This window comes from Nymphaea colorata, chromosome 5 (genome assembly GCF_008831285.2).
Source record: "Nymphaea colorata isolate Beijing-Zhang1983 chromosome 5, ASM883128v2, whole genome shotgun sequence".
Taxonomy (NCBI): domain Eukaryota; kingdom Viridiplantae; phylum Streptophyta; class Magnoliopsida; order Nymphaeales; family Nymphaeaceae; genus Nymphaea; species Nymphaea colorata.
Window position 1 is genome coordinate 17232384 of NC_045142.1, and position 23831 is coordinate 17256214.

The window sequence follows — 23831 nt, forward strand, 5'->3', positions numbered from 1 at the left end:
AATCCAACTTTTACTTCCATAAATTTTTAAATACACGGCCAAATCCCATATGCATCATGATATGTCAATAGGTTGCCTTCAAAATGAACAGATATTGGGCATAGGATATGTATTCGAAACTAAATCAAGATCTGATTAGATATTTACTCAAAAGTGAACTCAAACCAAATTCGAATCGAATCAAATATCTTTTCTTAAGTTCAAATCTGATTTAATTTATTTTATCTTCTTTCATGTCTTACTTTTTTTAGCAGTCAAATCTGATTCAATCTCTTTTACAATCTGCAATTTTAATTTTATACTCTCTCTCTCTCTCTCTCTCTCTCTCTCTCTCTTCTACTGTATAATTGGGCTGAATCTCGTGAAACCATTCCACTTACATGTATCAGTTTTTACCAGATATTAACCTCTTTCCTCCGGTTTATTTTCGATACGATCCCCAACAAAATAAGTGTTTGTAGTGCAGTTCCACAAAGCATGCCGCACCAAATGCCCTAATAAGGTTCTCCAATGACAATTAGTGTCAAACAATATGGCCACTAAAGTAAAGCTATATATATATATATATATATATATATATATATATATATATATATATATATATATAAGTCGAAGCCTTTAAGCCATGGTTTTCTACCACCAAATAGACGTATGACTGCAAGAGAAAGGAGTGACCGGTAGAAACTAGACCAACAGGTCAGGAACAAAAGCCAGACCCTTTAAATATGATATTTAAAGTATCTTGTTGACATTCAAACTTTTCAATATGATCTTAAGGACAGGTGATGCAAAATATATATTAAGTTGATCATTTTTTGGGTTTTAATAGTGTTTTTATAGCAAGCAAAATATGAATGGCTCTCATAGCACGAACATTTTGATAATAGAAAAACATTTTTATAAAAACAACTTGTTTCAAAACGGGTTTTATATCAAACTAGTTTTTATGAAACGCCAATGTTGTAAAACTCAGTTTCCTGAACCGAATTTTCATTTAATCAGCCGAGTTGCCAATTCAGTTGAATTGAGTATGAATGGGCCAAAAATATTTAAAAAAAATTATTTTTCAAAGAATAGATCAATATTGTATAAAAATAATTAGCAATACCCAAAAATAAATTATTAAAAAGAATAAATAAATAAATACTGACATGAGACACCTTGAATCAGTCAATGAATCAAGTCGGTTTGGAGCCAATTCGATTTGGCCGATTAGGCTGATCATGACAACTCTGGTCCAAATACACTCATCTGTTTGGCTTCCCTAAACGAAGGATTAAATGATCACTTTAAATTCACTTAAATATCGTCATAACATGTCTTTTTTCGTAAGATATATGAGAGAGAGCGCTCTCAGCAGGGGCAGAGACACATATGGTCACATGGGGGCAATTGCCCACACATTATTATTATATTAATTAAAATCCACTCATGTCTTACTTGCAAGAACATTTGCTGGATGAGCAACCGAGTTCTGCACTTCGTTGCTTGCTGGTAAAAATTATGGCAAAGTGGTTTTTGGTAACCAAAATCACAGCCATAACCAGAAGTCCAATAGCCAGAGAAGTCAAGACTGCAGTGATCACGGAAAATTTGGGTAGCCGGATCCGAGTTCATTTGAAACACGGACACTATAGAAAACTTAATCAACCTATAAATTAGTGAGTCTCTGCACACTTACCCAAAAAAGTTCATATTTTCATATTGATATTTCAGAGAAATTTTTCTTGTTTTACATTTTGTACCACTTAAAAGTTTAAAATTTTATAATTAGTGCTCTTAGTCTAAGCCAGAATTTTCTGACTCGTATATATATATATCCCTAGTTAGTAAACCTACATTTCGGCATTTGTGAAGATGAGTTTATTCATCATGATCTCAAGAAATATTAAGGATGGATGTATGTGACAATGCTTTCTCACCATGCAGTGCTGTTGCATAATAAATGGTGTACAAAACAATGAATGTGTATAACAAAATTATTACAGCTGGGGAAAGTTAGAGAGGGCAAAGACACTAATTGTTGCAGCTGAGAAGAGAGGAGACTCCACCGTTTCACTGCCGGCAACTTCTCCAACATGTATGTAGATGTAATACTCATGGCTCATAACTTATGATTCAACTCCTGGACCAGTTTATGGGTAATTTTTTTTTTATCTTTTATTAATTCACATATTTAAATAATCCAAATTTAGTTGTAAAATACAAAATATCGCATACACGTTGCTAGAATTCTGGAAACAGTTGCGATGTGCCCTCCAATAACACCATCCAGACTGCAAACTTCCCAAACTTTGCAGAAGAACCTTCAGTTTTTTGAGTCACACGCAGGTGAGGTGCCTAATGTGAGAACAAGAAGTTGAACCGTGCATTTAAATGATCTGGTTATCTTAGTTCCCAGCTTGTGCTACTCCTTAAAGTGTACACGACGAGAACTCACTCTTTGCCACAGCCATACACTTTTATGCGAACATCAAAAAATTCCTTTTGAGACCACAAGGGTCTCATTTGACAAATGAAACAATATGTAATTATTTCATGAATATGGCCTAAAGATTGAGATGGATTCATGTAACACATTCAAAAGCATTTTAGATTCATGAAACAGTTCTAAACTGTTTCATTTGCCAAGGGCCTCAAATATCTCACGTTATGTATGCTATATATACAAAAAAAAAAAAAAAACAAGGTGTTTGAGAACAGTTTCTGTCCACCTGGCTAGGCAGTCGAACTTAAGACCTTTGATTAAGTTTAAGGAGATCAAGAGTTCAATACCCGATGTATTGGCATAACTAGTAGGGGCTTCAATAACTTTAGGTAGAATGAATGCGTTCGCTTGTGCTGCGTTGAAGTGGTGCCTCTGGATTAGAGGGGCTGAAGCATTGGCTGTTGTGTTCATAGATGCAAGGAGAAATGAGTTTTCTGTCTAGGGCTCAAAGGATGAAATTTATCATGCAATTCTACTGTTGGAGTCCTCTTAAACTCATATTAAAAAGTATTTTAAAGAAAATATGAACCTTCTAATGTGTTTATAAATACTACTTTAATATAAATCATGTTGCAGTTCAAGTCATTTGTAAAAAAATTGATCTTCATACTACCAAATTTTCGATGTTATAAGAGCCGTTCATTTTTTACCATTAAAAAAAACTTTTTAAGTAAAAAATAGCTAACTTAACATTTGTTTCTCATCAAATCACTCTTAAAATAAAATGGATTTACAAAAAAAATATCTTAATAATTAATTTCAATAGGTCTGATTATTGTCTCATACCCAACTGGTCTTATCTTTTCCAACTTTCCTATATATATATATATATATATATATATATATATATATATATATATATATATATATATATTGTATCAACATATCCACATTTTTTAAAGTTGCCGTGTTTATATACATATCCGATTAAGCATCTGTACCATGTGACTTAGCAGAAAATACTGTCGAGTCACGGGCGTCATGAAAAGTGTCGCCTCATCTTATAGGCTCTTGGATTAACATATGGGAGGATCACAACATAGGCACGTGTGGATTAACTGAAGATATTGCACTCATGTCCAGTATGTCGTTGATGAGTTTAGTCCTAGTATTGCTACCCATGTGACCAATTTGTGCAAGCCGTCGAGGAGATCAAGAACCTGAGTTCCATACTTCAAGAAAAGATGGTCAAGATGTACTTTGTTTTTTCCTCCAGTAAAAGGGTATGAAAGCTTAAGCATGGATGGGAGGTTTCGTTGTGCTACCAAATACTAAACCCCCTTCGATCTCATCTTGATATTCTAATAAAACAAGTCTTTGAAATTGCGAACAATCCTAAACAATACCTGCCATATAAGATGTCTGCGTTGAAAGTATGAAACAGTATTGTTGCTAATAATTAAAGCAGACATGAAAACAGAGCAGAAATTCAAAAGAAATGACTTAGTGTCTCCGCAGCATAATCTGGAACCGATCAACGAAGATTGTCGGCTACATAACAGAGCGAGGCTTAAGCAGAAATGGGCTAGGCCTCACAAATGTAAATCCAGCAAATTCATTCTCGCCTGGCCTTGGACTTGCTGCCGGAGAGTCTAGCAGAGGCAACTTTGTCCATCGTTCATCGAAGTTGGCAACACAATCTTTGCCTCCAACCTTCGGCTTGAAACCAGGCTCAATCTCTCGAGCTTCAAGCTTTCGCCAGTTGATGGACTTGAACCACTTGTGGCGCTTGATCTCGTCGCTGCCATCTGGGCCACTGCCAAGCCGCTTGCTTGGATCCTTTTGCAGAAGCTGAAACACAAGTTACCTTGCCGAATGAGTAAATAAGGCGTACACAATATACTAATCCCTTTAGCATTGTAAATGCACGAGAGATCAGCAATCAGCAAACACAGTATACTAACCCCTTTAAGCAAAGAGTGCACTTCACTGGACAGAAATGCAGGCAGTTTGATCTTATCCTTGATTATTTTCTGTTGAATCTTTTGTCGATTCCCTCCAATAAATGGCGGCTGCAAAAACAGATGGGAAACAAATTAAAACAATAAATATGGTACGTTTGAAATACTTTACTTATCTCCCTTATGCTCGCTGCTATCATAACAGGATGTAGATGACTGTTTTTACTCCAAGGCACCAAATTTCACGTGCTCATGCCATCACACGGCCTAATGTTAAGGACCTCAAAAACCATTGAATTTAATTTACTTCTGAAACCTAACCTTTCCAGTAAGCATTTCAAACAGCAGTATTCCAACGCTCCACCAGTCAGCTGCTTTATCATGCCCTTTTCCAAGAACAATTTCAGGTGCCATGTATTCTACTGTCCCACACAGAGAATTTGATCTGGCATTCCCCTCAAATTGCTTTGCCAGTCCAAAATCTGTCAGCATAACCTGAGTAAAAGAAGTTAATTAGATTGAACTCATGCTGGAAAATATGCAGGATAAAAGCTTTCATTTGGTTCAAGAAACTAACATGGCCATCTGCATCTAGAAGGATATTCTCTGGCTTCAGATCCCTATGCATTACACCATTGGCATGAAGGTGAGATACAGCAGAAACAATCTCAGCAGTATAGATCCGTGCAACATCCTCCCTGAAAATATATATTAATCATACGTAAACCAATGATGGAGATTCAGTATATAGGAAACCAGCATTTCCAAGTCCCTTACGAGGACCTGTGAAAGCAGATCCACATCTAGAACCAGGTCCAAGTCAGACAAGCTTAGAGAACATAAGACTTGGATGGCTGGGCTCAGGTTAAATACCTAGAGTAAATTAAATGATATTTTATTAGAATATCAACCAATGAGTTGCAATACCTAAAAAGACCCTGATGATAGAGTTGAAAGAATAGGTGGCCACCATTAATGAAGTCCAACACAAGATAAAGTCGGTACTTAGTCTGCAGAAGATAAAAACGGTCAGTTGAGCATTTTTCAATGATAAAGAGTCCATTTCACTAGCAAAAGAGAGAATACAAGCAAAATTCCAAATTAATTATTAAAAAAATTATGCACTACAGTCAGAAACATTTGAAATACATTTCGCTTTTGTATGTGTGTGTTTCAGCCTTTCAGGACAACAAAGCCTACACAAGATCTGCACTGTGTCACTTCCAATTTTAGAGTACACGAGTATCTTTACAGACCAAACTTTTCTTAGGTATACACATGAATTCTAATATCAATGTACATGAACAGGACGTTAAAAGGCATTAAGTATTTAAAATTTTGTAGGTGAAAACAAAAAATGGTACACAATATCCAGAGAACCCAGCATTAGATGTTCCTATTCTCAGAAATATATATGATAAGTTCCAGATTATCCGAATATCAGGTAACAGGATGATAGACAGATCTTATGATTGAACAATATCATAAACAAGCCAGACATTTACATTAGAGACCCATGGACTGCTCGAAATCAGACATTTTTTTGTTTAATGAGAATGAAATATGTTACATGGTCATTTGGAGCTGCTCTAGTCAGATCGGCATGATTGAACTAAAAGATCAGATTAACAAGCTTACGATGAGTACATTAATTTACCATTGGGTTGGCTATAATCAACCAATTATTCTCTCATACTCAAAATAAAATGATTTTTCATTAATCAATGGACAAAGTAAGTACGAAGAGTATGTAAAGTCATTCATAAACCACCCAGTTGTTGATGGTTCATATTGTGTCATGTTTAAAATTTTCTAAAATTCAAATACAAGTTGCCATTAACCTTTTCTAAATGGTAACTTTACATGTGCCACCTTGTAAAACTATCAACCAAGTAAGTCAAATGGCTCATAATTAGTAGACAAAGTTCTGATATTTACTCAGTTCACATATTTCATGAACCTAATGAATTGAAATGACATGCAAAAAATTCTCAATTTTGAACTCACAAGATTGATATGCTGTCAAAAATTTCTTGTCACCATTATAAAGCATTTTGACAAGTGATGTTTGGTCATATAAGTAGATCATGTAAAAAACACTTCCAAGCCTCTGGTTTATAATTTAAAGCTGCTTCCAGTTCACAGAAGTTCGTACCTAAAACTTACCACTTTTGTGATTAATGTTCTTAAGATGCATTAATGGGTTAGCAAGGATAATTGATAATTCATTATGTGGCGAGCCATCAAAATTTGTGTTGCCAGTAGCTTTTATAATCTCTCAAGTCATTAAATTTCAAAATTGGGTGTTCAAACATTATAAGCCATTTGACATGCAAATTACCATACCATGTGACGGATTTTTGCTGATATACCACTTTCATATAATGTATCCGCAGCAAAAAAAGGATGTTGTTCAGTTATTGAAACATAGTCAGCTCAAAGAAGCAAATCACTAAGTTACCTAGCAAATAAAGTGCATGAGTCATCAAGTCAATCAACAGCGAAAAGGTAAAAGGATATAATGCTTGAAAGAAACTAGGGAAACTTCGCATCTGCATCATAGAATAACACAAATACAGACCAGGAATGATGTAGTAGCTACCTGAAATGAGTACCTAAGCTGAACAACAAAGGGATGCTCAATCTTAGTCAAAATGTCTCTCTCAGCTTTCATGTAATCTGCATGATTTTTCTCCAGTATCTTATCTTTGCGCATAACCTTCATTGCATAAATTTCTGCAGTCCCCTTCTTCTTTACTTGAAAGACTTTAGCAAATGCTCCTTGCCCAACCACCTTCATTACTTCAAAATCATCAAGTCCAACGCCCTGTTCCGTCAGACACTGAGGCTTCACCATGCATGGAACATCATCTGACAAATTACCTTCAGATAGTCCTTTTTCTTTCAGAGTTTCTGCAACATCACAGTCCACAAGTTCCAATGTGCTTTCTGTTTCAACCAGGGTAAGTTTGCTATGGGGCAATGCCTGACTGATGCAAGCTGAAGGCCCCACCAATGAGTGTGACCGGCTCTGAATCATAACAGGATCTTCAAACACTCTTTCATGTGGATCACTAGGAGTCAGAGGACTAGAGGGTTGAACTGGCAGTGGCCCAAAAACCTCTTCAAAATCAAACTCCACATGCTCCGAGGGAACAGTGGAGGGGGAGTCAACAGAGAGGAGCAACTTGGATTGAAACCCCTTGCACAGACCAACAGATGGAAAACTGCTTAACTGAGATGCAACCATCTCTTATAATTTCAAGCAATCCACAGCAGACACGCAAACCCAAATATGTGCTGCTATGGGAGGCTTACTCCACAGGTTTGTAGTGCCCTAACTGAAGAAGAGGGATTTCTTACGATGGCCTTCAGTAACAGGAAGTTCTTGTAAACAACTGTAGCCCCAAAGAATCTTGGAATCAGGCAAACAAGAATCCAGAAGAAGAAGCTGTTCTTGTTTCCCAAGTTGCAGGAAACAGTGGATCCTACTGTGCTTCTTGAACTCATGAAGAACAGGTTCTAAAATATCTGCATAGGTTCAGGAAATGGTATTAGTTGGAAGCAGCAGAGCAAGAAAGGACAGAGAAAAATATTCAAAATCTTGTAAACCGTATTTCCGACTAGTGGATCCAGAAATTTGATTGGTGGGGCACTAGTTCAATAGCCCTAATGTTTTTAGGAGCACCTACATATGTAAATACTCAAAAATATAAAATTATTAACATAAAAATAAGTAAACTTTGTGAGGCTGGTGTGGGCAACTGCCCAGCCCAGCCACCACGTGGCTCCACCACTGCATATTTCGTAATAAAGAAAAAAACATACAGTCGAGCAAGGATAAAGTTCCCCATCTTTTTCCGCATAAAACAAAAGCAAAATATACTGAGATGATACATGAAACATATGAGCCAGTTCCCACTGCCAAATGGAGAATCAAACTACGCTAGTGATAACTTGTAAGCCCACTAGTTTTTTGGAATATATTGTACGGATTCATAACAAAAACCTAACAAGGTTATTCAAGCTACAATCACCATTTTCTGTACAAAAACATGGACGAACTTTGCAGCAACTGGTACATAACGGGTGTATGAAAAAGAAATTCATAAAGTGAAATAATTGGTTTGAATAGAGATAGTTTCCAGGATAGTGAAAGCAAGAACCATTATCGTGCTCTTGTAAGCAATGTACCTGTGAAAAAGCAATTTATAAAGTGCAATAATTGGTTTGAATAGATAAAAGATAGTTTCCAGGATAATAGAAGCAAGAACTATGATCGTGCTCTTGTAAGCAGTGTACCCCACACAGCATATGAAAAGCATCAACTTATAACATTCACATCATCAAAGTTAAAAGCCAGACAGTTAAGAAAAACAAGCATCGCGGTGTGACCATTTCCATTACCACACAGAAGGGCAGAATGACAAGTTTGGAAGGCTTCAGTTTTTGTAATAGAGAAATTAAAGCATGGAAATACAAATGATGTCACCCAGTGCAAAATGGACCCATGATCGTGTAGCAGTTTGTAACTTATGAACCACTTGTTTCCATTACCAGGTCATCGTGAACCACATGAACCCAAAGGAGCCTTGGGGAGGAAGGGGAAAAGAAACGAAGAATATGAATGTTGTTAATATTGATATTCAGGTTCAGCTGCACGTAGAGAAGACAAAACACTATATAGGACCGTCTGGCTGAGGAAAGCTTCTAAATCAAAATTAAGATTAAGCAAGGCATGAAAGTCCGAATCAGACACAGCAGGGTGGTTTCCTTGTCATGGTAGTAATAGAATTCACCGAATCATCCAATCAACCACCAATCTGGTTAGTCACCTGTAATGCTAGAATTCGAGATCCTAAATCCTTTTTTGAAGTTCCCACCCACTCGTGCCCCGTTAATTTAATCGATCGGCATTCCACAATAAAGATACCAAAGGGAGATAATTCCGCAAAGAAAGAAGCGGAAGCCCTCGTATCAAACGCCAAAACGTAACTAGTAACACTATAACAGAACCAGGGACCGAAAAACCTACGAATCACAGATGTGCCACGGAAGCTCAAAAAAGGAACACCGGAACCTGAGATCTCGAGCACCAGGCAACATGACGAGGCCAGAAAGAAAATCACATCCGGTTCCTCAACGGATCTGCAACGCGGAACAACCCAAACTCGAGAAGGCCCCCGTAAAAATCTACCAGACATTACTTCTGTCGAGAGATCGCAAAGCGAAACGAGAAAAAAGGAAGACGCAAGCGTACCCAACCCCCGAAGATCCGTGAAAGGATTCGCAACCAAAACAAGGAGATCCACAGAAGGAAAGATCATCAACGACAATAGAAACAAAAGATTCCCATGGCCCAAGCCCTAGTATCAATGACTGGAGCCTGGGGATAGGGGAGGAAGAAGAACAACGTGAAAGAGAGATGGAGGGAGAGGGAGAGCGTACTCTGCGTCTGTGGGTCGCCGTTCTCTGCGTCTGTGAGAAGAGATCTTCTCTCTCCGATCACGCCCTCCCCTCTCCCTTTTGTAACCTTCGCCGTGGAAGCCACGTGGACAGACTCCATTGGCTCTGCTGGTAGGAAGAAAGTTGCGACGCCTCTCCTCCGCCCAGATGGGGACGGGCGTGGCGCGTGGGTTCCTTCCTCCCGCGCTGCACGTACAATTACGGAAACACCCTCGCCAGCCTTTTGGTTGGGTCGTTACCCAAATGTCCAAATGACCGTTTCGCCCTCGACGTGGCGCCTTCGCGCGTTCCCGTCAAATTTTTTTCAAACCCTTCCGCCTTCTTCCTTTTCTGAAAACTAATTACCGTGCCTCACTTAAGAAAATTTTACGAAAATGGGCTCGACTTTTGAAGGGACACCGAAAACGTGTGTGCTGCTAACAAGGGAAAATATATTCTCACATTTTATTAGGGGGCATTTTGGTAATTTACGTGACCTGTTCTACTTAGGTTTGAATGTTTTTCTTTCGTGCCAATCAAATTGCTAGTGTTTTTTAAATTGAAATAATTGCAAACTGAAGGATGTTATTGTCATTTGGTAATAATATTAAAAAGTTTCAATTTATTTAGGTTGGCTAATTGAGTTAAGATCCTACACCTGGTTTATATGATTGAACTGCACATGAGAGAAACCTTTATTATACTAAAAGCACGAATAAACAATCTTCCTAACCAGAAAAGATTGAAGGAGTCAATTCAAGTTAAAAAAATAAAAGAAATGTATTCAAGGAGCCAATTCATTCAAGTTTCTTCGAGTTAAATAAAAATCAAAAGAGTATTTTCAGGAGTCATCCATATCTCTCTCTATCTATCTTGTAATTCCCAATTCATTAACATAGCATTTCAAAGAACTGATCAATTTTTTTTATGTTATTTTCATTTGTTTCGTTGTTCAATCCTAATAAAGCAAGGGTATTGAATTCATTTGTCAGCTATTCTTATCTTGCTTTCTGTTAAATCCTTTGAAAGTTTGTATTCATCTACATTTTTTAATGCTTATCCCTCGAAGTTCTGTATACATATACGTCATTGTTCAAGTTTCAATATATTAAGAACAGATGGAAAGCCTGTTACTAACCATTAGAAAGTTTGAAGTCTCATAACTTTTTTGGTGACCAGTTGGTAGCTTTACCTAACCTGCATCTAACAGAATATTATCATCATAAACAATAATAGCTAACTAAAGAAACTGAAGTTATGAAAGAAGAAATGTACCCCACAGCGGTACCCATTTATATCAGTTTCTGATTACCTGATATGTCGGTCAAACGTTTCTATTATTGTGGCAAAATATTTTGAGGTAAGAACTTATTATTCATCGAACTATTGTAGTTGAGACCTAAACGTTCAAACTTGAAATCGTCATTTTACATGTTGCATTGAGAAAAAGCTTGATGTAAGACCGAAAAGGGGAGGAGGGTTTGATGTTAAATCTACGTTTGTTTATTACATAGTCACAAATAACGTTTCGAAGTTTTAAATAGCAAGGTTTTTTTTAAATATAATACGGTGAGCTTGAAAAAAAAAAAGAAAAAAATATGGTAAATTTTTAAACATTTAAAAAGCTAAAAAAAAAGTGAGAAACTAGTAACACAAACACCAAAGACAAGCTCAATAAAAAATAAATAAAAAAATTGTTTGACATTAGAAGTAAAAAAATTGCAAAAAAGATGCATTAAAAACGTGTTTTTAGTTTTTAATGTTCTTTTCGAAAAAACATGTTTTTTGAAAGTTTTAAACTGTAATTTAATTAATCTGGTTTTTTTCTAAAAGAACCCTTTATTGTGAGAAAGATAGAGAGGAAGCTGACCTCCATGTTATGGGTCTTAAAATAAACGGCCCCTTGCATCGCATAATTCGCATTGGACACTCTTTGTCATGGAAGCGTTCGTTTATGCCACACCAATAACAAGCAACCAACTTTTAAAGGAGACACGTTTTAAAAAACATTGAAAACTATAAGCCTTATTTTCAATTATAAATAGAAAGCTAAGCCCTAAATGAACGTTCGTTCCTCTGAAAAAAATCCTTCTCCCGAATTAGTGATATATTTGATCCAAAACCAACTAGCTGAGTAAGGGTAATATTGTCACATAAAATATCGTGGCAATCCCTTAATAAGGGCATTTTTGTCCATATGATAAAATAAAAAAAAATGTTGGCAATTCAAGCATCCCAATCCGCATATTCCCGTGACGGATGGACGTACTAAACAGAACGAACGCTCTTATGCTGCCACGTGGCAGTAATACTTGGTGGGCGTTTCTCCTCTGGAAGACCGAAACTTTTTTTTTTTTTGACCACGAGCCTTTTTGCCACGTGTGGGTCCCACAGGAAGTGGATCAGGTCGAACCTTTCTCAAGAATTGGTCGCCAAGTGGGTCCAGGACCCAGCAAGCCATGTCGGCCACGGCAACACAGGGGTCCGAGTCGATCACGAGCTTAGATCCAATGCAAGCACTCCCAAAATTTCAATATTCAGTTAATTTTAGTAAATTTTGCGACATAGATGTCATTTGTATGGTGGATTCGACGAGAATTGATTCCTGAATTGCCGAAATCCGGCAAGGGTGTCACCACCCTACGCCATTTTGAGAAAATAAAGCCAACAAAATGCCAAAGTCCGTGACTTATTACAAATGCATCTTTAGAGTTGATTTAGGGTAGAAGCTTCGGCTCTCGATTGAGCGATAGGATCAAATACTCCTTCTACTCATTTGATGATGAAGCGCAAGTTTTCATGGTATATTAGCTAGTTCTCTACGCTTGAATTGATTTGATTTGATTAAAAAGAAACTCTCTTCATGCTTATCTAGAAGCATCCATATCATTATCCTTGTCACTTTATAGGACCTTATCCTAAACTAGACAGGTTGATAATGCTGTTTCTTTTTTCTTTGGTTATTTTATATTGGTGGTGGGAATTTGGATCTTACGATATCCAAATGTAAAAAATCTAATATTAGATTCAATTTTGGATCTGAACCCGAGAGATTTGTAGTTAGTTTCAACCGTGTCCAAATTCGAAAAAAATAAGTCGATGATATTACCGAATCGTCGTACAATCCCCTGATTTAGAGCGGCTTAAGATTTGACAAAAGTGACGGGAAATGCAGTCTGCACCCTAAAAGATTCATTTGGGTCGTACTATGATGCAGATCCAACCTGAATCTGTTTTAAAAATTATCTGAATCAATATACCCTGATCTAAACACGAAATATCATAATAAGGCACATTTTTTAGTGTCGCCAAAGTCTTATGCAGTTTGCAGAGTGATGAAACAAAAATGGTCAGAATATATATTCTGGCAATTTAGATGTCGTCGAATCAGTGACGATCATACTATCGTCAATATTTGCGGTCATTACTGACGTTTTGTAATCGTCAACAACCTTCACTGACGTTAACTCCCAGACTGTGTAGCGAAAGTGACGCTCGTACTGGCACATGATAGTATGGCTCACATATAAATAGCACATACAAAATAATACACTGAAATGACACGGGATATGTTTGCTGTTCATATATAAATAATGTAAACAATTAAACAAATCGTTCATAAAAACAAATATTTACATTAGTCGCTGCCATATGTACACCTTGACATAAGGGCCTAAAGTAAAAATCATAACAGAACTGTGATCATTGCCATAAAGGCCTTTAACAGTAAAAAATAATTATCCGCTTGGAGTTACATGTTTATATTGGACTCGATCAATAAGTGTCTGTTATTGAAGAAGTCCATCATCTGAAGGGCACGCGTGCACACAGATTTAACTCTCTCACTACAGGAAACAACAAGCTGGAAGCTGTCGTGTAATGAGGAGCTGCTTTCGTTAGTTAACTTGTCGAATTTATCATCCTCTCTTGTATCACCCAATGAGATAAGCATATGCATATTTAACTCTTATTACAAAAAAAGTTATTAAAAAAGAGTTTCACATTCATGCAGAAGAAGTGACATTAAGAGGAAAAGCAAAATGAGATTGTTACAAGAAACAAAGATAACTACTGGTCTGAATGAAGTATATCTACAAGAGCAGAAGAAAAAAGCTAACCTTCCATCAAGCTGGTCCTGGAATTGTAAATTGAGAGAAGTTTCTATTAGTGCAAAAAATAGATGGGAGTCATTCCAGGAGCCATAGGAATAATGTATAAGAAAGTACATCAAATAAGGAAGTAGATTTCCTGCTCTGCCCTAACCATACAAACAAGTGTTTGGATGCCTGAAAGTCCCTGATACAGCCTTCCTGCAAAACATAAGAAGAAGGCAAGGAACTGAAAGAATGCCTCCTTAAGAACAAAATGAAAAAGACAAAACAGAAGCACATGGGGGCAATTGCCCACACATCCCAATTAAAATCCATTATTATTATATTAGTTAACCCCAAAAATACGCGCATATTTACATATAAAATGCCCCCTCGGCCAAATACCTCCGCCACTGTCTGGAAGCATTGAGAATTACATTGCTTACCTGATATAATATATAACTGGTTGTATGCTACTTAGTTAGCACCATGGTCACTGCAAGAACATTTGCAACTTCCTTTCTTGCTGGTAAAAATTATGGCAAAGTGGTTTTTGGTAACCAAAATCACAGCCATAACCAGAAGTACAATAGCCAAAGAAGTCAAGGCTGCAGTGATCATGGCAAATTTGGCAGCTCTAGGGTGGCCGGATCCGAGTTCATTTGAAACACGGACACTATAGAAAACGTAATCAAGCTATAAATTAGTCAGTCCCTGCACCGGCTAAATAAAAGAGTTCCATGAAAATTAGCTGATTAATTGAAGAAAGTACGCAAAGTCATGTGCTTGTTAATTACTCTTAATTGGATATGATAATGGAAAATGGGGCATTATGTTACCTTCTCATGTAACTGGGCCGCACCAATAGTCGCATCCCAAGTTCAAGTGAGCAACAACATCTCATTGCTCGAGTAAGAGGCGAAGCCAATCCTCCTCCCCTTCTCCCCTGCCTCCAAGGTTCAAGGCTATCTAGTAATATAGAGTCGGGATAGTGTACCATCTTGGTATCACATCTACCCACATTGACCCATAATGCTCCTGGGATTTGATGATCAGAATCTCAACAGCACACTAGTAGCACCAACTGTTTTGTAACCCTTGGAACTTCCATCTTATACTCATAAAGAAATTTTGAAAGGCACAAGTTCTTACCAGATGACAGCATTTATTCCAACAAAATTCAACATCTCCCAGCCGTTTATATTCAAGCTAAAGAAGGAAACAAAGAATTGGTTTATGAGTGTTCCTCCAATTTCAGACAGGACAAAGCCTTCAGTAAAATACTTGAGACAAGATGTGTATCAGTTCGAGTACTTAGACACAACAATTTTACAAAAGGTTGGTTCATGGTACTGCTCTGTGTGTGAGTGTAAAGCTTCAGAAAAATTTTCTTAAAAAATTAAAAAAAAATTGTTAAAGTAGTAAAACATACCCAAGTGTGTCTCCTATACCCCTACATGCATACTCGCATATGGATATTGGTAATCAGTGGCTATTGGCACTCAAAGTGGCACTTTGGCAACAATAACATGCTATTACTGTTCCATGTTACTATTCCAAATAGCCCCAAGGGTTTCCCAGATGCCCATGTTACTTACCTTATATGGTTTTATACAAATATTTTTCTGTTGAACTTGTTAAGCTAAGAGGAGGAGCGACCAGTGAGAGAAAGAAAGAGAGAGCCAGTGAGATGGCCTTTGGAACTTGGAAGGAGAGGATGAAACATTCGAGGAAGAGGAGAAATGTTTAGAAATTTGAAAAATCAAGTTTGTGATTTACGGATTGGAGGGCACTTTCCCCTATGAGAACCTAATGTTATATGGAAGACAAATGTGTGTGTGTGAAGGAGAGAGAGTGAGAGAAAGAGAGAGAGAAAGCAGTGGTGGTTTAATTTGATTGCAGATTTTAATGGTAGAGATGAAGAAGTACCATGTAGACAATGAGTCAATGGTGATCTCGGAATGATTCAGATGCCCGGCAGCAATAACAAGTATAGCAAGGTATCAAATCTCCAGGCACAACATGAGGGCCGAGGCGAGTGAGATCCTGACAAATAGCCAAATTTGGTTGAGTTCCGACTTGGAGATCCATGCTACTTGGCACCAACCAAACACAGCCCAATTGTGCCACCACAATGGACCAGGAGCGGATGTTGAATGCTACAGCTGCTCCAGCCAAACACCCAAATGAAGAGCCAAGACAGGAGAACATGAAGGACCAATATTGTCAATCCAATCCAGGCAAAGATGATCACCTAAATACAATTACATGCAGATGGGATTCAGTTCATATAGCCAAAAAATTGTAAAATTATTTACATGCCCCCAAGGAATCAATAGCGTTAGATCTAAAGAGAAAATGATAAAGTTGGAGAACAAAAAGAAACAATATCATGCTTTCTAATTGGCTAAATGCCAATTGTGCTAAGTGCATATATGATTTTTGAGGGTCGAACTCTTGAAATAAATTCACAATTCTGCAGCAAGCAGCGTTGCTTTCAAGGCTCTACCGGACCGCTGCAAGTATGTACGTCTTCCCCCTTCTAATGCTCTCTCTCTCTCTCTTGTTGACTCTGATCCCACCCATCACCTTTCTCTCTCTCAGAGTGCCCTCTTCTGGTCTACGGTCTGCCAGTTCGGGATTTGGGATTGCTTCCAAAAGGTATGACCAGAGAGATACTCTGCTTCTACTTCTATCTATTGTTGCATCTCAATATGAAATCATCATATTATGGTCTTTTGTTTTTGGTTGATCTACAGATTTTGAAACTGAATGTTGCTGCTTCTCTCATACTAGTATTTGTACTAGTAATAATAATTTCCGAGATATTGATATGCATGTGTGCGTCTGTGAGCATAGCTTGATCCTTAGGCAAATGCAAGTACAACAGAATCACTTTTTTTTTTTTTTGTTTTTTCTGCAAGAGGGGAGGGGAGGAACAAGGGATCAGAATTGGATTCTATCATCTTTTTCTGATACAGAAAACTAGGATTCAGGTGTTAATTGCCTCTTATAAAATAAGTGATACCGTATCCATCTGACTAAAGCATCCACAATGGTTAGTATATAGTGACGGTCTCTCTCTCTCTCTTTGTCTCTCCCTCTCAAGAGTCTCGAGGCCAATTATTGAGCCAGTGGCTGATATTTTGATGTTACAGGCAAGACGTGGTCAGAGACTCAGAATGTATAATGGGAACAAAGCATAATGAGTTGACTCAATACTTTAAGTTGCCATCAAAAGTCAGGTGTCTTCTTTTGATACAGAAGCAACTAATCATAACTCTACAGACTACAATCCGTGCATGAAATTTGTTTCTTTTAAGTTTTTTTTTTAAGGTGAGGAGAGAAACTATAGAGCTTTCATTGTAAGCATTATGTTTGTCTTCAATTATGGAACATATGAGGTGTGGTCTCTGGCAGTGTTACAAATGACCCACAAGATGACCTGAACTGCCTCTTGATTTTATTTCATTGAAACATCTCTAATCACAAGATAATATGCTTTATCTTTCAATTATACAAATGCCAAAGTTAAATGACCAATTCATCCAGGTATTCTCCTTTGATATTCATAGCTTGAAACCAATGAGACATCAAGTTCCACTGACTGAAGAGAAAAGACCAACCGGGTTGGTGGGCCAATCTTAGTTAAAGAGAAGTTTCTGTTGATTCCTTTTCTCCAACAAAACATAAAGCTACCTGTCCCTAGGAAGAGAACTTGTGGCTGAGCATTTCTCAACCCATTACTGTTGCATATAATAAGTCCATAACTTGGAATTCACAAGTGCAAGAATGATGGATGCATCTATAATTAGGTTCCCACTTTTTGGAATTCAAGCAGTGATTGCTTAATAGCAAAGATAATAGATTATCCTTTCGAAAGACTTCAATTACAAAGGTCTTACCATTCTCTTTTCAAAAATGGTAATCTTATAAAGATTGGTTGATGTAAAGGAAGACGTAGACATTAGTCTATCAGCTGCTGCACTTAATGTTGCATGGCCTAATTATAAACTACAATTTTGCTTCTATTATAGGCAAATTAAGATCTGGAGCAAAACTGTTCAGCTGAATAAGGCAGACAGAAGATAACATAAGCTGGATTAGGTTGGTTAGCTTTCCTCGACTTCATACCAAAGGTGATTATGATATATAATGTCCTAACACAAACTTAATCCAAAACCCACCTTAACTCCATGTGGTTTTAGCAAAATACAAATTTTATAACCTTGTTTTCGCAACCTTACATCTTGTTGTCTAAAGTTTTTTCATGGCCTTGTTTTCACAAGGCTTGTTTGCTGTCCCTTCCTATAACCTTAGCTGGACATGAAGCAAAGGTTTAAAGTTGTTAGGTTCTATTGAATGAGATTAAGAAAGAAGCAATAAGAACATATCAGATTCGGATCAGCTAAATACATGAGAAAAACTGGATTTGGATAGAACAATAACAAAATACATTCTGTCCTTTTAGTGCTTTTGATAAGAAGAACATTTCGTTTCTTAAACACATGTTATCTGAAACAAGAATATGGTTTTCTGAAAAACAAGAATATGGTTTTCATGGATTATGCGTTTGAGTTAAAAATATAAAAGTTTGAGTTATCTGCATAGCTGATTTATTTGCTAACCATCTAAATATTTATGTCAATAATCTTCTTATATTTTTTTTGGGACATTCTCAATATATCTCTCTGTTCATTAAACTTACTGTTACTAGTAGAGGAGACAAATTACCACAAGAAAGGGATGGGGAACAAATGGTGCATGACTTTGATATGGATTACCACATCATATAATAAAAAAACAAACAAGAAATGAAGCAGAATATAACATTTTTGATGACACCACTTTGCCTAATGCCCTCCCTAATGAAGCATTCTTCGTCTGCAGATGCATGCAAATTGACACATTTAAATTTCAATGTGATTTATATATATGCAACTTTTTGAACTCTACATTGTTGTTGTATCAAGCAATTTGCCACCTTTAAATTTCAATATGATTTATATATCCACAACTTTATGAACTTTAGATTGTTATTGTCTTGTTTCTCTTGAGAATCATTCCTTCGTATATCTCTTCCTTATATGATGTTTTGGAAATGTATAATTTGTTTTTACGAAAGAAGCATTGTATATTAAAATAATGCATACTTTATTTAGGTAATTATTGTGTTACAATTAGTACTTTTCTCTGTAGAAGAAGAATGTCTTCGCTGAGAGAAAATACTATAAGTAAAGACAAACAAGTTATATGCGGTTCAGGAGAGATTCAACAAAACCACCTATCCTAGGAATTTCTACACAACAATCTATAGCTGATGATAGTTTAGATTCTACTTTTTTGAAGTCTACTAAAAATGATGATGTAAGCATAGATAAAGTTGAGGAAGCAATGACTAATAGTGGTATGAGAAGACAAAGGGCAATGACTTTTATTTGGAATGATTTTGAAGAAGTAACTATTAAGGGCGGGCCGGGTCGGCCCGGCCCGGCCCGTTTAAAAATAAAGAACAAATTTTTTAATCATAAAATAATTTTTTAAATATAAAATATATTTATTATAATAATCAATATATATTATTAAAACAAAAAAATTAAAAAGAATATATTTTTTAAACTTAAACGGGCGAACAGGGCCGGGCCTAGCCGACCCGGGCCAAGAAAATCCTGGCCCAGGCCCAGGCCGGCCCCACCCGATGCCCACCCTTAGTAACTATGGGTGGTGTGAAAAAAGCTAGATGCCAGTATCAATATTAGTTATAAGAATAGGAGGGATTACATCATCGATGAAAAGAAATAGCGTCCTGCTAATATGAGGCAAAATACTTTGAGTTTTGGCATTGGTGAAGTTTCAGGTCTTACAAAAGAATCAATGACTAAAGGAAGAATCTACCTTTTAACCGTATAATTGGTTTTAACCAAGTCGAACTACCTCATACTTTCTTCTAGCAAATGTAATTGCTAAAAATCTTCAAGAATGAGAAATAAAAAACAAGATCATCTTCATTACAATTGACAATGCTTCTTCCAATGATGTTCTTGTAAGAACATTGAAAGAAATTTAAGAGAAAAGTGGTGTAAATTAAATATTAGGGAGAGGAATGAGAAAACACAGAATATACGTGGTCTGACATGTATGCCTACGTCCACGAGAAGCAAGGGAGAGCTCGTATTGTATATTTTCTCTATATCGTTGTTTCACTCTACAATCACTATTTAACATGAGTGAATAGAACATTTACAAAGCAAGAAACCATGAAAAGAAAAATTAAGGGAAATTCATGGTGGGCAAATTTTAATATAGGTAATACTATCCAACTAATCATGGAAATACGATAAATAGTGTTGCCATAATGAGCCTCCTGTAGAACCGTTTCAACACTCCCCCTCAAGTTGGGAGTGTACGTTAACGACTCCCAACCTGATCATAGTGCTTCTAAGTTTTTCTCTCGTAACTACTTTGGTGAAGATATCAGCATATTGCTCCTCACTTCTGACAAAAGGAGTGATGACTTCTTTGTTTTGAACCTTGTCGCATATAAAGTGACAATCAATTTCAGTATGCTCTATCCTTTCATGAAAGACTGAGTTTGCAGCTATATGTATTGCAGCTTGATTATCACAATACAACTTCGTAGGATGAGGTTATTCAAAGCCTATTTCCTTTAGTATCACTTTGAGCCAAATGAGTTCACATGTAGTGTTTGCCATTGCTTTATATTCAGCCTTGGTGCTGGATCTTGAAATCACTTTATGTTTTTTACTCTTCCATGAGACCAAATTGCCCCCAACCATAATACAAAACCCTGTAGTTGACTTTTATCTGATACACTTCTAGCCCAGTCTGCATATGAGAAAGCTTCCATATCGATATTTCCATTTCACTTCATCCAAATGCCATGTCCTAGAGCTTCTTTTAAGTACCTTAAAATTCTATCAATAGCAGAGAAATGAGCTCGTTGAGGGCATGCATATATTTGCTTACTTCACTAACTGCATAGGTAATGTCAGACCTTGTAACAGTCAAATATATCAATTTTCCAACAATAGGTTCATACTGTTTTGCATCTTGTACTGGTTCTTCATGATCTATCTTGTCAAGTTTGTGATTTACCTCTATTGGTGTGACTGCTGGCTTCGCTCCAAGTTTCCCTATTTCCTTCAATAGATCAAGAGTATATTTCCATTGGGATAAATATAAACCTTTCTTGGAGTGACTTACTTCTATTCCTAGGAAGTATTTCAATCTTCCTAGATCTTTTATCTCCAACTTTTGATGGAGAATCATTTGGTCTTCTCAACTATATTCTTGGAATCGCCTGTGATGACAATATCATCCACATAGACAAGAACCAAAAGAGTTTTATTTTGGTAATGATGAAGGAATAAAGAATTGTCTGAAACACTACGTTTGTACTCAAAATCGATCAAGGCATAACTGAGCTTTGAGTACCAAGCTAGCAAGGATTGTTTGAGTCCATAGGTAGACTTCTTCAATTTACAAACGAGATTTTTCTGGTTTTCGTATTGAGCCCTTGAGGAATTTTCATGTAGACTTCTGTAAATCACCCTGAAGAAAAGTATTCTTTACGTCAATCTAAAATAAATCCAGCTCATGATTGCATGCAATAGATATAAGGGTACGAAGAGTTGTCATCTTTGCCACTAGAGCAAATATTTTTGTATAATCAATCCCTTTTGTTTGAGAGAAGCTGCGAGCAACAAGACGAGCTTTATGTCTGTCAAGAGTTCCATCACTATGAAATTTTATTTTAAAAATGCATTTGCAACTAACAGGTTTTTTACCTGGAGGAAGAGGGACGAGTTCCCATGTGTCATTTTTTGTTAGAGCATCTAGTTCGTCTCTTATGGCGTTTTTCCAATAAGGATCTTGAACAACCTCTTCAAATGTCCCTGGTATGTGTCATTTTTTGTTAGAGCATCTAGTTCGTCTCTTATGGCGTTTTTCCAATAAGGATCTTGAACAACCTCTTCAAATGTCCCTGGTTCAGAGGCTTTGTTTAACTGCATAAAAAAGGTTGTCCGAGTTTGAGAGAAAGCACCATAATCAACGCAGGCTTCTATAAGATATTTAACCATACTGCTCATAGCAAAATCTTTGCATCATTCGGGCTCTTGGAGAAGTCTTTCTGAGTGCCAAAGAATGTTTTCTTGTTGTGTCTCAGTTGTAGTAACTTGCTGGGAATGATGTTGTCGAATCATTTTCGATTGCCGCAGGTGTTTTCTGGTTGTGTTTCAGTTGCAGTGATTTGTCGTGAGGCACTATCAACTCTTTCAATGATAGGAGTGGTATCTTCATTATTTTGGACTTAAATAGAAACTTTACCATTCTCAACGTCAGCCATAGAAAAAACATTAGGAAGAGGGAGATACTGAAATTTTGAGTTTATTTTCTCCCTTTGAGAACAAACTTGAGTTTCCCTCTGAGGAGGATTTTCAAAATATGCTTGCAACTCATCAAATCTAACATCGCAAGATATATACATTTTTCTTGAAACCACATCAAGGCATCTATACCTTTCTTGGTAGGGGAATATCCGAGAAACACACATTTTATGGCACGAGGCTGTAACTTGTTTCGATGATTGGGAGATTTTCAAACATAAACAATGCATCCAAACTTTCTAAGATGTTCAATAGTGTGTTTCGTTCCTTTAAGAACTTCAATGGGGGATCCATTTTCAAGATAGCATCTTGGTTGTCTATTTATAATATAGTTGGATGCTGAAATTGCTTCACTCCAAAAACGTTCTGGAACATTGTTTTGGAAAAGCAATGCACGAGTCACTTCAAGTAAATGCCTATTTATTCTTTCAAAAACTCCATGCTGTTGAGATGTTTCTCTACATGTAGTCTGGTGGTGTATACCGACCTTGTTGACAAATTATGTAAGGTTTTAATTTTTGTCCCAAACTGAGTGGCTACCATGTTGTAAAATATTTGAAATTTAGAAAACACCTCGTCCTTGGTTTTTAAGAAATATATCCAATGCACACGAGAATAATCATCAATGAAAGATAAGTAGTACTTAAAACCATTATATAAATCAAGAGGGGCCGGTCCCCAAATGTCTGAGTGAACAATCTCAAAAACTGACTTAGTAGTATTTTCAGAGGAAGAAAATGGTGGTCGGGTAAACTTGGAATACTGACAAACCTCACAAGTATTGAAATAAAAAAATATTTCAGGCTTCAAGGAATTTAAAACATAATTTGATGGATGCCCCAACCTCAAATGCCATTTTTCTCCTTCAGTCTTGTTTATAGTGGTAGCAAGTGCTTTATTTCTGCAATTTAAGTATTAGAGACCGTAAAATTTGTCCCCTTCACCAATCGTCTTCCCGATGATCCGATCCTGAAACACAACCTTTGAGGGCGAGAAAGTCACATTACAGTTATAAGACTTGGTTATCTTATTGATGAACATGAGATTGGAAGCCAAATTAGGCATATATAAAACATCAATAGGGACCTTCTTCTCAAAAAATTTTGTAACTCCCTTTTCTGTGACGGTAACCTTGCCCCCATTAGCTATAGTAACAGGTTTTATATAAAAACACCTTCAATGTCGGATAAATTTTTTTTGGAACCAGCCATATTGTCTGATGCACCATAATCTATTATCCAAATATTCTCGTCTAAACAAGACAAAAAACTGCATGTAACTGCATCGTTGGCGCTTTCGTTAGTGGCCAGGGTAGCTGAATTTTCTTTGACAAAATTCTGTTGAAATTGGATCAGCTTTTCCATGGTCACCTGAGTATCTTTCTGGTCATCATGAAAAACATGAGCAGCCTTGTGTCGTCCTTCATCATTCAATTTTTTGTTTAGCTTCCAACATTTCTCTCTGGTGTGATTTTCTTTTGCAATAGGTACAACATAAT

The 23831-nt window shown here is 36.8% G+C and overlaps 1 protein-coding gene across 1 annotated transcript; it reads right to left on the reverse strand.

The window, feature by feature from the left end:
* Positions 1 to 3835: 3835 nt before the first annotated feature.
* On the reverse strand, positions 3836 to 9946 carry LOC116254661 (serine/threonine-protein kinase AtPK2/AtPK19-like). Its single transcript, XM_031630191.2, has 7 exons — positions 9838 to 9946; positions 6992 to 7920; positions 5317 to 5399; positions 4967 to 5087; positions 4711 to 4884; positions 4393 to 4500; positions 3836 to 4279 (listed from the first exon to the last, which is right to left on the reverse strand). Exons 2-7 carry the CDS (start codon positions 7637 to 7639, stop codon positions 3980 to 3982), a joined length of 1434 nt encoding a protein of 477 aa, XP_031486051.1. The 5' UTR covers positions 7640 to 7920; positions 9838 to 9946; the 3' UTR covers positions 3836 to 3979.
* Between the last annotated feature and the right edge of the window lie 13885 nt (positions 9947 to 23831).

Excerpts from the sequence above, each read along its gene's own strand:
- LOC116254661 (XM_031630191.2), bottom strand. The coding sequence starts at position 7,639 with ATGGTTGCATCTCAGTTAAGCAGTTTTCCATCTGTTGGTCTGTGCAAG. Across the intron at positions 4,885-4,966 it reads TTCTAGATGCAGATGGCCAT|GTTATGCTGACAGATTTTGG; the intron begins GTTAGTTTCTTG and ends TCTTTTACTCAG. Across the intron at positions 4,501-4,710 it reads TTGAAATGCTTACTGGAAAG|CCGCCATTTATTGGAGGGAA; the intron begins GTTAGGTTTCAG and ends CTGTTTTTGCAG.